This window comes from Triturus cristatus, chromosome 11, assembly GCF_964204655.1.
Source record: "Triturus cristatus chromosome 11, aTriCri1.1, whole genome shotgun sequence".
Taxonomy (NCBI): domain Eukaryota; kingdom Metazoa; phylum Chordata; class Amphibia; order Caudata; family Salamandridae; genus Triturus; species Triturus cristatus.
This window is the reverse complement of record NC_140594.1, coordinates 858,279,579-858,294,277: the sequence shown is the minus strand read 5'-3', so window position 1 is coordinate 858,294,277 and position 14,699 is coordinate 858,279,579. Positions and strand designations below refer to the sequence as shown.

Below are 14,699 nucleotides of genomic sequence, written 5' to 3'. Positions count from 1 at the left end.
CTAGGCAATGGGTCCGTGGCGCTCTAGGTACCCAGATAGAGAGGCTGTGTTGCGGATTCACTGGGGTTTTTTGGAAGGGTTTTGTTTGGGTTACCAAGGCCCAAAGGAACAGCGGTGGGTGGAGAATTTGAGATCAGCCAAAGAGTTGCCGGGAGTTGTTGCGGTTAAGTTGGGGAAGAAGGTGGTAGAAGGCAGGATAGCAGGCCCATTTGACCACTGGCCCATGGATGATCTGATTGTCTCTCCCCTGGGGGTGGTACCTAAGAAAGAGCCAGGGGGAGTACAGGACAATTCACCATTTGTCCTGGCCCGAAGGGAGGTCCGTTAACGATTTCATTGCCGAGGAGGATTCTAGGGTGCCGTACGCTTCGGTGGACGACGCGATCAGTTTACTACGGTTGTGCGGGCCGGGGGTGGAATTGGCAAAGTGTGATGTAAAATCGGCCTACCCCATCTCCCCATACACCCCGTGGATTTTTCATTGCTGGGGATGCAGTTTGAGGGGGCCATTTTTGTTGACAAGGTCCTGTCCATGGGCTGCACGATTTCTTGTGCGCTGTTTGAGACCTTCAGCACATTCCTGCAGTGGGCATTTATGAACCGTAGCGGACATCGTGAAGTGTCTCACTACCTGGATGACTTTCTGTTCATTACAAGAGGTCAATCTGGGGACTGAGGGAGGACACTTGGGCACTTTCAGAATTTGGCTCAGGAGTTTGGGGTCCCCCGGGCGCCGAAGAAAACAGCTGGTCCCAGATGTAGTTTGATATTCCTAGGCATAGAGTTGAATGAATGAAATTAATTAAATGAGATTTATAAAGCGCGTTGGCCACCCGTAGGCCTCCCAGCGCTGCGGACAGACAAGCAGAGAGCAGAGGCAAGAGAGAGAATTAAAACAACCAGGTTTTCAGTAACCTGCGCAAGGATAGCAGATTGGATTCCTTACGTAGTTGGAGTGGGAGGGCATTCCAGCCAATGGCACCATTATATGAAAAGGAGCGGCCACCACATCTGGACCTTCTTATTCTGTGTTGAAAGGCAAGGAAGGGTCCGGATGACCGAAGATCTTTCTTCGGATGATAGGGGGTGATGAGTGACTGAAGAATGGGGGGGACCCTTCTTCCAGAAGGCCTTATGGGACAGACACATAGCCTTAAACTGGATCCTTTGCCTGATCGGCAGCCAGTGCAGGCCTTTTAATGCTTATTTTGCAGAGTTCCAACGAGAAACCTGAAGAAGTCTGCGGGCCGCACAGTTCTGTATTACTTGGAGCTTATTGATGGTGTATTGAGGTGCTCCCAGGTATAAAGCATTACCATAATCCAGGCGGGAAAGGATCAGTGTCTGAACCATGATGCTTCTGGCGTGGAAGGGCAGAAGGGGAAGGACCTTATGAAGCATCCTCAGAAGTCCGAAGCCGAGAGTTTAGTTGCCTGGTGACTGAATGAGAGCGAATGATCAATCCAGATGCCTAGGCTCTTGATTTGATCCTTGGGAATTGGAGCCGGGCCTAGGCAAACTGGCCATAGGGAGGTCGAGTTGAAAACAGGAGAATTGCCCAACAGCATGAGCTCCGTCTTATCCCCATTAAGCTTAAGGCAGGATTGTTCCATCCACTTGGCAACCTCTTCTAGACAGCAGGCTAGAGTGCTAGATGATCCTTCCGGGTGGTTAAGGGCTACCACGAGCTGGGTATCATCTGCATAGGAAACAATTTTTATGCCAAATGGATGGACACTTTCTGTCAGGGGTTTCAAGTATATATTAAATAGGGTGGGACTCAAAGCGGAGCCTTGAGGGACCCCGCAGTGGAGGGGGTACTGATTGGAGGCAACATCTCCCTCATAGACCCTAAAAGAGCGGCCAGTAAGAAAAGATCGCAGCCACTGTACTGCCATACCAGATACTCCCAAGTTCATAAGTCTGGCGCACAATGTGGCATGATTGACAGTATCAAATGCAGCGCTGAGGTCAAGAAGGATAATGGCTGCAGTCCCCCCTAGGTCTAAGATCCTTCTCGACTCCTCAGTCACTGCAAGAAGAGCCGTCTCAGTACCCATTTGGGGGCGGAACCCAGTCTGAGAGGGGTGAAGTAGATTGTTGGTTTCTAGAAAGGCTAGCAGAGTGTTATTTACATGCTTTTCCAGAATCTTACTTACCCACAGCAGAAGGGAGATAGGGCGATAGTTAGCCAGATTGTCCTGATCCAGGTTAGGTTTTTTCAGCAGGGCTTTTACCATCGCACATTTCCATGCTGATGGGACTGAACCAGTGGAGATGGAGGAATTAACCAGGTCCAAGATTATAGGGCCGATAGTATTAGATACCATAGTAAGTGCCTGGGGAGGAGCAGGGTCAATAGGAGAGCCTGATTTTATATGGGCCATAATGGGCCCCAACAGAGTCAAGTCAAGAGGGGGGAATTGTTCTAAGAGAGTATGGAGTTTTACCATGGCTTCCGCTGGAACAGTTATAGTGCTCGTGGCTTGAGAAGGTGAAAAAGCCTGATAGATCGTTTGAATCTTTTTGTGAAAAAAGTCTGCCAGAGAGTTACAGTGTGCCATGGCATCACGTAATCTGGGGGGTTTCGGGGGAAGTTTGGTAAGGGTTCTGGCAATTTTAAAGATTTCTTTAGGGGAGTTGGCAGCTAGCGCAATTTTTTGCTCATAGAAAGCAGCTTGAGTAGTTTTAATTGCGGCTTTATAGTGTTTAATGGATTCCCTGTATTCTATTTTACTAAGGTCCAAATAGTCCAGCCTCCATTTCCTCTCAAGCCGTCTGCTACGTCGTTTGAGTTCGCTTAAATTATCAGTGAACCAGGGAGCAGTTTTCGGCCTGTTTTATATGGGGGCAGATTTTTGGGGGAGTTTCATATCCAATGTGCCCTGAATCCAGGAGTTAAACTCCTCATTAGCTTTCCCCAAGTTAAGGTTGCCCTCCCAGAGTGGTCTGTTGTTTTTCAGGATCGACTTCCACTGGTCAATTGGGAGTCTAGACCAGTTGCGTCTGCATACTAAGGTTCTGTTAGCAGATATCTCAGGTCTGCTGATTTCCCATATTATGGGAATCAAGAAGTGGTCAGTCCAAGGAAGGTGGACTGGAGGTCCTGTCTTAAGCTCACCACAGTTACTAAAAACTGGGTCCAAGAGATGACCCTTAGAGTGTGTCGGCTTCATCACTTTCTCCCTGAGCTGAAGGGCTGACAGACTCTCCGTCAGCTCCAGCGCCAATTTGTTCGAGGGATTATCTAGGTGAAGATTCAGATCACCCAAAAGAGTAAAATTCGCAGGCCCCATAGCTAATTCTGCCACTACGGTAGGTAATGCATTAATACATTTATTTGCATTACTTGGGAGGCGGTACACCAAAATGCCTGAAAAAGTGCTTGTGGGGGAGATCTCCAAAGAGAAGATCATACTCTCACAGTCAGACAGCGGACCTTCGGTAGTATGACAATCAAAAGTACTTTTAAAAATAATGGCTATACCCCCTCCTCTACCGGATTTCCGGTCAGTCCTATGTATAGAGTAGTCAGGAGGAATAGTTTGTACAAGGGTGGGGTCAGACTCGGTATGGAGCCATGTCTCTGTAAGAAAGAGAACATCAGGTTTTAGGTCTTCCAGTAGCATAGCAAGTTCAGAGGTGTGTTTAGAGACAGATCTGCAGTTCAATAAAAACATTTTTAAAAAGAAGGGGGTATCAGGACATTCAGGGACTTTACAGACAGGCGACTAGACAAAATCACAATGGGAGCATCGAATTTCTTTACTCAGGGCATTCATAGAATGCCTGCAATTTTCTGGATTGAAAGTGCGTAGTGAGTGAAGAAGATGGGAGCTATAAGTAGTGAGTTTCAGGCTGACTCCACCAGGGTTTGGCGCCCCTGAGCCCATCCCGCCGCGGACGAGCGCAGATGGGCACAGACGGGCTTGCCTTTGGCGCGCAATCGGCGCGCCCGCTGCGCGCATCCGCTGCGCGTCTGCCAGAGCATCCGGTTTTAAGGGGTGAGTAGCGCGAGAGCTAGAGTGCTAACCCCTGAAACCAGAAGTTGCCTTCTTCTCCCTCCACACAATCGGGACAACACCGGTGATGGACCAGGGAGGGGCGACTGAGCAGCCACAGGTGAGAGTAACAATACAAAATGGTATCAGCGCTATACTGGTGGTGAAGTTTCAGTTTTAAAAAGCTTCCAAGTTCAATTTAAAAGTATACAATAGCTCATTTACGGTTCAAGATTCAAGCAGATCAGCGTGCCTCTGTCGCATCTGCGCGGTCCGCTGCGTGTCTGCCAGAGCATCCGGTTTTATGGGGTGAGTAGCGCGAGAGCTAGAGCGCTAACCCCTGAAACCGGAAGTTGCCTTCTTCTCCCTCCACACAATCAGAACAACACCCGTGATGGACCGGGGAGGGGCAACTGAGCAGCCACAGGTGAGAGTAACAATACAAAATGGTATCAGCGCTATACTGGTGGCGAAGTTTCAGTTTTAAAAAGCTTCCAAGTTCAATTTAAAAGTATACAATATCTCATTTACGGTTCAAGATTCGAGCAGATCAGCGTGCCTCTGTCGCATCTGCGCAGAGTTGGACTCTGTCTTGTGGGTGGCAAGGTTACCTGAAGGGAAGGTGGTGGACATGCAGGCCTTCTTGCTACACATGATCAGAGAAAAGAGGATCGACCTGCGAAAAATGCAGCAACTCATGGGGTTTCTGAATTTTGCTTGCCGAGTGGTGAGAGCTGGGAGAACATTTTGCCGGCGCCTTGGCATGGCCATGTCAGGGGCGGTGCTGCCTCATCACAGAGTCAGGATTTCCATGGGGGTCAGGGTGGACCTGAGGGTGTGGCAGAGTTTCCTGTCGGACTTTAACGGTGTCTCATTGGACTTTGTGGACGACAGGACAATCTGGCAGGTGCAACTGTTCTCTGACGCTACAGGGGCTTCCGTTTTCGGGGTCTTTTGGGATGGAAGGTGGTGCGCGGAGCAATGGCCAGTGTAATGGTTGCGGCAAGGGAGAAGCATAGCTTTCTTGGAATTTTTTCCTTTCTTGGTGGCATTGGCAGTTTGGGGCCCTGAATTTCGGAACAGGTCAGTGCTGTTCCACGTCGATAACATGACTGTTGTTGAACTAGTGAACAAGCAGAAGGCGAGAGATTTGCGGGTTTTGCGCCTGTTGCGAAGTTTTATGCTGCAATGCCTGCGTCTAAATGTTATCTTTCGCGCGCAACATGTTCCAGGAGCAAGCAATGACATTGCGGATGCATTGTCTCGTTCGCAGTGGCAGCGTTTCAGACGTTTGGCACCAGGAGCGGAGGCTTGCAAGACCAAGGTGCCGGATGGCATCTGGGCTTGGGGGAGTGAGAGTAGTGGGCCTGGTCGAAAAATCCATAGCAGATTCTACAAGGCGCAGTTATAGGCTGGCGAGGGCGGATTTTGGCGCATTTCTGGGGTTGACCAGTGAGACATGGCGCATGTCACAGCAGGAAAGCGAACAGGGAGTTATACGTTTTGTTTTAAGTTGCATTGAAAAAGGTTTGTCTCCGACTACGATTGCGGGTAAACCGACGGGGATTTATTTTTACAGCAAGTTGTACATGGGTTTCGATCCTGCTAGAGATGAGTTACTGAGCAGGACGTTGAAAGGTTATGGACGGGAGCGGGGGGTGGGAGTGGGGGAGGCACCCAGAGAGGCGATTACTTTTGAATTATTACAGAGCTTGTTGGCTGAGTTGCCCAATTGTTGTTATGACGAGTACGAGGTCTCAATGTTTCGCCTGTGCATGGTGTGGATGTTCTTTGGGGCTTTTAGGGTTTCAGAATTGGTAGGTGCGAGAGGGAAGGCTGGGAGATTGTATGAGGATGTGCGCCTGCATGGGGCGCGTCTGGGCATTTGGTTGGGACGTTCGAAAATTGACCAGGCTGGCAGGGGAAAATGGGTGTGGCTGAACGAAAGTGGCTGTTTGGGGGCGTGTCCTGTGCATGAATGGCAAAGCTTCCTACGGCAGGCCAGGGGCGCATCAGGCAAGATATTTTGTCATGCATCTCAGAAGTGTTTGACAGCTTTTCAGTTGTTGGCGGTGTTGCGAATGGCGTTGGAACGCTTAGGTAGGGACCCCGCCAGGTATGGGACGCATTCCTTTACCATTGGCGCGTTGACGGCAGCAGCGCAGCGTGCCTGGGTTGGTCTTATTTTATTTATTTATTTTAATTTTCACATTTTTATAGCACTCTGTTACCTGGAGGTGTCCTGGCGCTGAATGGCAGAAGTGTGTATGGGCAGAGGGATTAGTGTGTGAAGAGCCACGTCTTCAACGCTCTCCTAAAAGAAAGGAGGTCCGGCATTTGTCTGAGGTTCAGCGGCAGTGCGTTCCATGCCTTTGCTGCACCCAGGGAAAAGCTCCTGCCCCCCCAACGAGCTTTCCTGACTCTGGGGACAACTACCAGTCCCTGCTCAGCTGACCTCAGCGATCTTATCGGTCTGTGCCATTGGAAAAATCGGGTCATGCAGTGGGGCCCTAGGCCATTCAGAGCCTTAAAGGTTACGCATAAAGATTTAAAAGTGATTCTTTTACGAACTGGTAGCCAGTGTAGCTTCACCAGGTCCCATGATACCTAGCCAAATTTAGGTGTACCTGTGATCAAGCGGGCTGCTGCGTTCTGCAGAATTTGGAGTTTATTAAGAAGCCCCTGTTGGGCATTCAGCAATAGGCTGTTACAGTAGTCCAGTCAGGACATCACCAGTCCTGTAACCACTGTCTTCTTGTGCTCGTCGGCAAGAAATGGCAGGACTTTCCGGATGGTTTTTAGTACGTAGTGGGTTGCTGAGGTAAGCGCATTAATTTGAGGCCTGAAGGACAGTGAGTCGTCCATCAGTACACCCAGGTTTTTGACTTGGGACAGGATAAGGCAGATCGGGCGATGGGGGTCCAGGTGCTGCGAACACTACGTGCGCAAATGAGTGGGGGGGTAGGCGGTTGTGGGGGAGAGAGGTTTTGGGGACACGAAGGTATAGATGCCGCGCTTTTTCTTGTACTAACACCTGTTTCCTTCTCGTAGGCTGTGTGGGGGGCCCGGGAGCCAAGACGGTTACCTGGATCGTTGGACATTCGTTTGTGCACTGGGCAGCAAAGTATAAGACAGGCAGGTCTACGGTTTTAACCTGGGCCTGAGAAGCAGCCATCACAAGGTGCATTGGTGGGGGAAAAGTGGGATGCGCTGGGGAGCATTGCTGCCCTGGCTGACGAAAAAGATCTCTCAGCGTGGCTGTCCGGATATGGTGGTCCTGCACCTGGGAGAGAATGACTTAATCAGACAATCTGGTGTGTCTCTCTTACATTTGAAGCAACGAGACTTGGAAGTCATGAGGAGCAATCTTTCAGGCACCTGCATTGTTTGGACTAAATTTGTGCCTCGTAGACTCTGGAGGGAGGCTCTGAAGCCGGCCGCTGTTGAGAAAGCTCGAAGGAAATTAAACAGGGCCATGAGAGTTTTCTGTGGCAATAAGGGTATCAAAGTGATAGCGCCTGTGGGTTTGCGGCTGGAAGAGTCTTTGCTGTTTCGCAATGATGGGGTGCACCTTTCACAGATGGGCAAAGCTTATTACATGATGGAGATGAGGGATGTCATTAGTAAGTTGTGGAACAAATTCATTTGGTGTCAAAGGGCCTGAAGGGCGAAAGGTGCACAGAGAGCAGGTGAGGCAGGTAACCGCCCTACAGGGGTTCCCTGGTTGGCAGTACTTTGGAGGGGTGGGGAGTCAATGACGGGCATACTCACCCCTTCGGGAAGGGGGATACAGGTGCATGATGGGGGTGCGAGATGCAAGAGTGGGACGGCTGGAGATGCTGGAGAGGAGGTTGAAAGATAAGTGAGGAAGTGAATTGAATGAGGGAGGGGGTCGCAGAGTGAAACGGGAGAGAGTAACAGGAGTGTGGGAATGGTTGGTGGATGAAAGGTTTGAGGATGGGGATTGTTAAAAGTTAATGATGTTTTGTTAAAGATTGTGTTGACAACCTTGTCCTAATAAATGACCTTTAACGCTAAGCATACAGCGTGGAGTGGATTTATTGCGCGATGCTGACCCCCGGGGGAAGTAGGGTGGACAGACCAGTCTTCCCCCAGGGTGTTCGAGCATTACAGGAAGGACAAGGTGGGGTGGGGTCAAGGGGTTGGGCTAGGGGTGCGGTTTAGGGCGAGGGATTATAAGGTGCAGGGGAGAAGGTTTCGTACTCTTCCTGCACCCAGCGCCATTGGGGAAGGGTCTGGAGAATTTTGGACCACCCACCCACCCTGCAAGTTTCAGGAGTTGTGGACCGGGGTTTTCATCCCGGCTACAGCGTGCCAGTTTAGGACAGGTTTCTAGGAGGTGTTAGCAGTACTTTGGAGGGGTGGGGAGTCAATGACGGGCATACTCACCCCTCCGGGGAGGGGGTTACAGGTGCATGATGGGGGTGCGGGATGCAAGAGTGGGACGGCTGGAGATGCTGGAGAGGAGGTTGAAGGATAAGTGAGGAAGTGAATGGAATGAGGGAGGGGGTCGCAGAGTGAAACGGGAGAGAGTAACAGGAGTGCGGGAATCATTGGTGGATGAAAGGTTTGAGGTTGGGGATTGCTATAAATTAATGATGTTCTGTTAAAGATTGTGTTGACAACCTTGTCCTAATAAATGGCTTTTTACGCTAAGCATACAGCGTGGAGTGGATTTATTGCACAATGTGGCTTTACGGCTAGAGCGGTCGGCCTCTAAACTGGGGAACCGGTTCGAGTCTTGGCAAGAAGCTCACCGTCCTGTAATTATGGGCAAATCACTTAATCTCAGGGTTGGATTAGTAACGCAGGCACTCGGGAAATGGATGAAGGGCCGGTAGCCGAGTTCTAGCTGTGGGCTGCTTTTCTGGGAAGCAGGGGGCTATCTCTGCTGTTTGGATGCCTCCAGTGGCCCAGTGGGTGCCTGAGTGGCCTTTCTAGGGGCAGATGGGCGGAGGTGTCACTCCATTTCTCTCGCTGGACCAGTCCATTACTGTATGCTGGTTGAGCGGGGGCAGGGGGCCTGAGCAGAAGTGGTTTTACTTGCATTCATATGTGGCTCAGCAGTGTAAACTAATCTGTGCATTATTTTTTTTTATCTAAGCGAAGTTAATAAAACAACCCTCCTACCCTTTTCTTTTAATAAAACTTCGCTGAAGCAGTGTTTTGTGGAAAGGCAATATGCAAATGTGGGCCACTTTTTTTTGGTGTGCCCGGGCCGATTTTTGATCCCAATCCAACCCTGCTTAATCTCCCTGTGCCTAACAAAAATGAATGTGTCCACCTGTAACGAAACTGGTGCTCATGTAAAGCGCTCTTTACATGACCTATCTTCGGGTCGAGTTTGCGCTATATAAAACTCTGAGAATTTTTTTTTAAAAGGTAAGGCTGGGACAATGTCAGTCAGAAGCAAAACTTGTCTATCAAAGGCCAGAGGAATTTGAGGTAGTCACCCACATGCCAGGCATACCTCTCGTAGGCCACGGCCAGAGCAGACTTGGTGAGCTCCGGCTCCTGTCACGGAAACCAGCATTTCCGGATTTACAGAATGGCGCCATTTCCTTAGGGTGGAGGGGAACCAGTCTGACCGCTCGGATGAACCAAGGAATGCAGAATTCAAATGGAGCTACTGGAATGACGACCCGTGTGCTGCTGAGCTGTGTGTGAACGCGCGTCCCGCGTGAGAGTTACCGGATGACTCCATTATGTAGTGAGAGACACCAAGTTCCCAGCTTGTATAAAGCACCTTAGCTTCTTCTTTCGGGGAGGGCAGGGCTTTAAGTTGGCCTGGTCCTGCCGTTGCTCTGCACCGACAGTTATATCAAGCATTGGCATAGCCAATAGGTCTCGCCTTTGGCACCTTATAAGTGTTTAGCCATGCAACACTTGATGTTGTTGCACCAAGGATATTGTGCTGCATAACTAAATACTTATAAAGTCCCAAAAGCGAGACCTATTGGCTATGCCAATGCTTGTTTTGTTATGCCACTGCTTTACTGTGAGTGAAAGCATTTTGTTAATGCACGTGTACACATCTGCCTAAAAAGAAACCAGCTTCAGGGCCAGGGCTGTTAGGCCAATCTCTACTTTCATTTCTGTTTTCATTCCATGTTTTAATTATTTATTTTTTACTATGGGTATTTTGTTGCAAGCAAACGCATGCCACCTTTGCCTAGTGCCAATTTTACTTGTTATTACCTTCACAAATGTAATGCTCACTGCACGGTTGTAAAAATACAAGCTTGCCAATGTCAGACCGATTGACTTTGCCATTGCTTGTTTTAACCCGAATGTATGCCCAATTAGGGTCACTAGTATATCGCCTGGACAGTAGCTGCTACTCTCAGCTTAGTGTTCGTGCTGAGAGGCGTTCAGAGGAAGAGCTAATGAGTCTAGAATGGTAACCGGCTAAAGTGCTTCTGTACTCTTTCGCCAAGGTACAGGCCTCCATGAGCACTACGCTCCGCGGGACAGATTCAGCCTGTGGTGTGTTAGGTACCTTGAGAGTGCATCTGTATAAACGTCTGAGAGCCACCTATGCTCTTATCACATTTCTCTGATTCACTACACATTCCACCTCCGAGTTGGAGCATATAAGTTTACATGTGAAACTTCTACAATAAACACTCACACATTCAGATCACAGCTTCCTGTGAAAATGAACATTTATGGATCTTTTCTGCTCTACTAGTTTTATGAATAAGAAAACAAAAAGAGAAAGACAAAATAACGAACATTTCAATTAAAAGTCCGCAATTTGGATTTGCCAAGTTATGCATTCTTAATACCACCATACAAAGCCCGCTCATAAAGATCTTAGTGTCAGATACAGAAATCGTTTAGGTGTACAATGTACGTGGTGCGGTTTTAGAGAAGCACATAAATATCCTTATACTTTAGTCTAAGGAACAAACTTTTAAATTCAGAAACCGCCTCAGATGCACAACACGTTTATAAGGCTCTTCAGCTGACGCCGTGAGAATTGATAACATAAGATACGATTTGAAGCTAGAGTTAGAACATTGTTTGATTTTCTTGCAGAAAACTGATGCATGGGCACAGGAAGGCTCAGTGTGCTAAAGTGCCTGCTGCCGAGGTCAGTGTCTTCCTTACAAGTCACAGGCTCCCGTACCATCAGGATCACACAACATCTCATCCATCTGGGGTGCAGTGGCGTAACGAAATAGAGGGGGGGGGGCGACTGCAAAGTATAAGGGGGCCCCACGCTCCTGACATAGTCAGGAGTTCTGAGCCCAGAGTCCCGCCGCCCGTGAACTGTGCCAGAGGGGGCCCCATGGAGATTGCCCCTCCCCCCGCACTGCGGGTGCAATTTTTAAGCGACTGCTGAGGTCAATAAAATGAGCAGTATTGAATTGGCTCAGACGAAAATGCACTAGTTTGCCTATGGTTAAAAATAAAGAGATTACATTTAAAAAACAAGCAAAAGTGAAGTGAAACTGATCGCGATCATGAATAAAGGGGGGCAGGAAGAAGGGGAAAATGAAACTGACGAGTGGGAGAAGGGGGTAGGCGAGGGGAGTCACGCGAAATAAAGCGATTACATTTTAAAAACAAGAGCGTTCATCTGTTTAGGGGGCATCCCAACTGTGCGCCTTCCTGCTCCCACCAGGAGGGTGGGCTGTAGGCTAAGCGAATCACGTATTTGGCGATTTGCTTAGGTATTTAAATGGTTGATTCTGACTTTTAGTTGCATGGTGTGAGTCCTACTCTCCGCCCAGACAACTTCGGCTGCTGCAACAAAGCGAGCATTTATAAAACTACGTGTACCTTATATATTCCACTGAGACTGTTTGAGGGCTACATGCATATCGCACCTTTTCAAACATCCTGTAGATCGCAGTAAGGTTCAATACCTAAACAATGTTTTGTGCCTTGTCTTGGTTTGTGTGATGTGCACAGTAAATATTTGCGGCCGATTTTAAGAACCTTCCTACAATAAAATAAGATACATATTTAACCTGCAAACCAACAGCGTCATTCGGAATTTAACAAAGTTCCTGGGTAACCGATATTGACTTCAAACTGCGGACGGTCGCACGCAAGAAATCGTAGTCTCGACCAATTAGGTCACCACTGTTTATAAAATGGTGTCCATCAGGCCTTAGGGCAAGGCTTATGGTTACATTTTAGCGTTTTATGTGCTTTTGCTTATATATTTTTTGTGATTGTATAATGAAAGTTGTATATGTTAATTTTAAGCGATTTTTATAATTGTAATGAATTTTAAATCTACACCATATTGCTACTACTACTGTATCAAGATAAACCAAGTAGGTGCGAACGTTAGATTGTAAGGATGAAAGTGTTGGTTAGGTGTGGCTCAAAGAATAATTAGATGGTAAAGTGAAAGTAATCATTTCGCGGGCGCTTTGATGTTCGCAGTGGCCGCACGGCTCACTGAGAACATCAAAGCGCCCGCGAAATGTACACGCAGGCTGCCAAATGGTGCGAGCGCCTGGCGCACATGCACTGTAGTTGGGGGCCTGAAAAGCACTCGTTTGCACTTCCAAATCGCCATTCTCTATAGCTCTCGCCAGAGCAGCGCTAAAGCGCTGGCTCAGGCGAGACCTAAAAAGCTGGTGCTGAGACGGGCCCCTATCGGGCTCTCCATTTTTGCCCTCACCTTCTGGGTGAAAAAAAATCTTTAATCTGCAGCAGTACCTCCTTCACTGCCTCGATGTAACTTCAAAGAGTCGCTATAGTTCTTTCACAGTCTTATCATTTCAGAACTGAAGCATTTTCAATATTCTATACAACGAAGCCATAGTTGTTGCGTACTTAACTTATTCAATTAACAAGCATTGACAAAGTCAAAAGTCCTGGCTTGTTGTAGGTGTAATGTTATTTGGTGTATTACATATCTGGATGCAATGCCAGAAACAGCAAAATACCGGTGGGGCAGCACAACACCCTGAGCACAGATTTTTAATTTACGTGTTTTTAAGGCACGCCCTTAATGACATCGGTAACGCTCCTTTGAGAGACCCCCCAGTTTTTTCATCCCACTTAAAGCCCTGGGGGAAGGTGTTAATGAAGGTCCCTAGGCAGCTAGGAGACCAGATCCTTGTCAGCATAAGCCAAGTGACCCTCCCCCCCTCCCCCACTCCCTCCCCCCACCAAAAACAATGGTAAAAGTAGCACTGGTGTCGCTGGAGGAAGCCCGTGCCGCAGCTCAAATTGCCACGCCCGCATACGCTCAAATTTCAACAGACCCCAGAACCACAGCAGTTCAAGGAGGCAACAGACACACAAAAACAAAAAAAACTGCAGATTACCACACAAATGTGTCCAACTATCTTCCAGTGTTTAAGCAAATACAAGAGCCTTTGCGATTGCATAAAATGTTTAAGTCGGACTTTTCATATATGCGTGTTTATACCTAGAACTATATATAGATCTGGATGAATATGCACACACCCATACAAAGTCGGATGTAAATATATATATATATATATATCTCAACAAAAGATACCGTAATATGCCCAAACTCCTAAACAGAAGTGGGCACAGACTCCAAAATGATGCATTGCAATTTTCATTTATTAAATAATTCAAGTGCTGTCCATGACGCGTTTCGGCCTCACCAGGTAGCTTTGATCATATATACACACACATATATATCTACACATTAACCTATATATATATACATACATATATACACACATACACACACACATGTACATACACAAACATACATATATACATACACACCCACACATACATACACACATATACATACACACACATATACATACACACATATATACATACACACACACACAAACACATACATACACACGTATATATAGATACACACACATATACATACATACACACATATATACATACACACACATATATACATACAAACACACATATATAGATACACACACATATACATACATACACATATATACATACACACACACATATATACATAAACACACATATATACATACACACACCCTTTACGGTTGTTCTTTGTAGGTGGGTAAACTCCCAGTTGCCTTTCGCTCAGTGTGTACCCCCCCGTCCCGACCCGCTATAATTCACTTCTAGGGACCCCACTTGAAAGTACACTGGGCCGAGGCGCTGCTCGCACTCCTTACCTGTCCACTGTTTTCGATGGAGTCTTTTTTGAAGGCGTTCCAGGGGGCGTCAGGCCCGGGGGCGTCCTGTGGGGTGCAATATTCAAAGACCCCCCTCCTCTGCAGCCTCCTTTCTCGAAAGCACCTGCAAGGCAGAGAGAACCCCGGAGTCAGAGGTCATATTCCTTCTCTCAGTCACTCATTCATTCACAGGCTGCACACACGGGCGTGTCAGAGAGCAGAGGCAGCACCCAGCCCACGAGAGGGCAGGCTAAAGAGACTGGAGCGAGGCGGCGCGAGTCCCCGAGCCTCTCGGCACCTCGGAAGCGCCTAGACAGCGGAACTGCCGCACTTAAAGCGAAAGTAATAAGGTAATGACAGAAAGAACTTTCAAGAATTCCTTTTGGCCCTGATCCACCAAACATCAGCCACGCATTGTGACCTTTGCCTTAACTGCTATCTTTTAACTCCTTGGTGATTTTACACAAAAGAGCAGCTGATTAGAAATCCTTGTAAATGAAAAATGTAAAATTATTGTTTCCTTTTAAAAGGAGACAGTAGTGTTCTC

At 47.9% G+C, this 14,699-nt stretch overlaps 1 protein-coding gene across 1 annotated transcript in view; it reads right to left on the bottom strand.

The window, feature by feature from the left end:
• Positions 1-14,699, bottom strand: part of NGEF (neuronal guanine nucleotide exchange factor) — a 979,475-nt gene that overhangs the window by 825,163 nt on the left and 139,613 nt on the right. Inside the window, exon 3 of the mRNA XM_085634692.1 lies at positions 14,153-14,276. Coding sequence (XP_085490818.1) covers positions 14,153-14,276 — 124 coding nt within the window. The remainder of the gene's footprint in view (positions 1-14,152; positions 14,277-14,699) is intronic.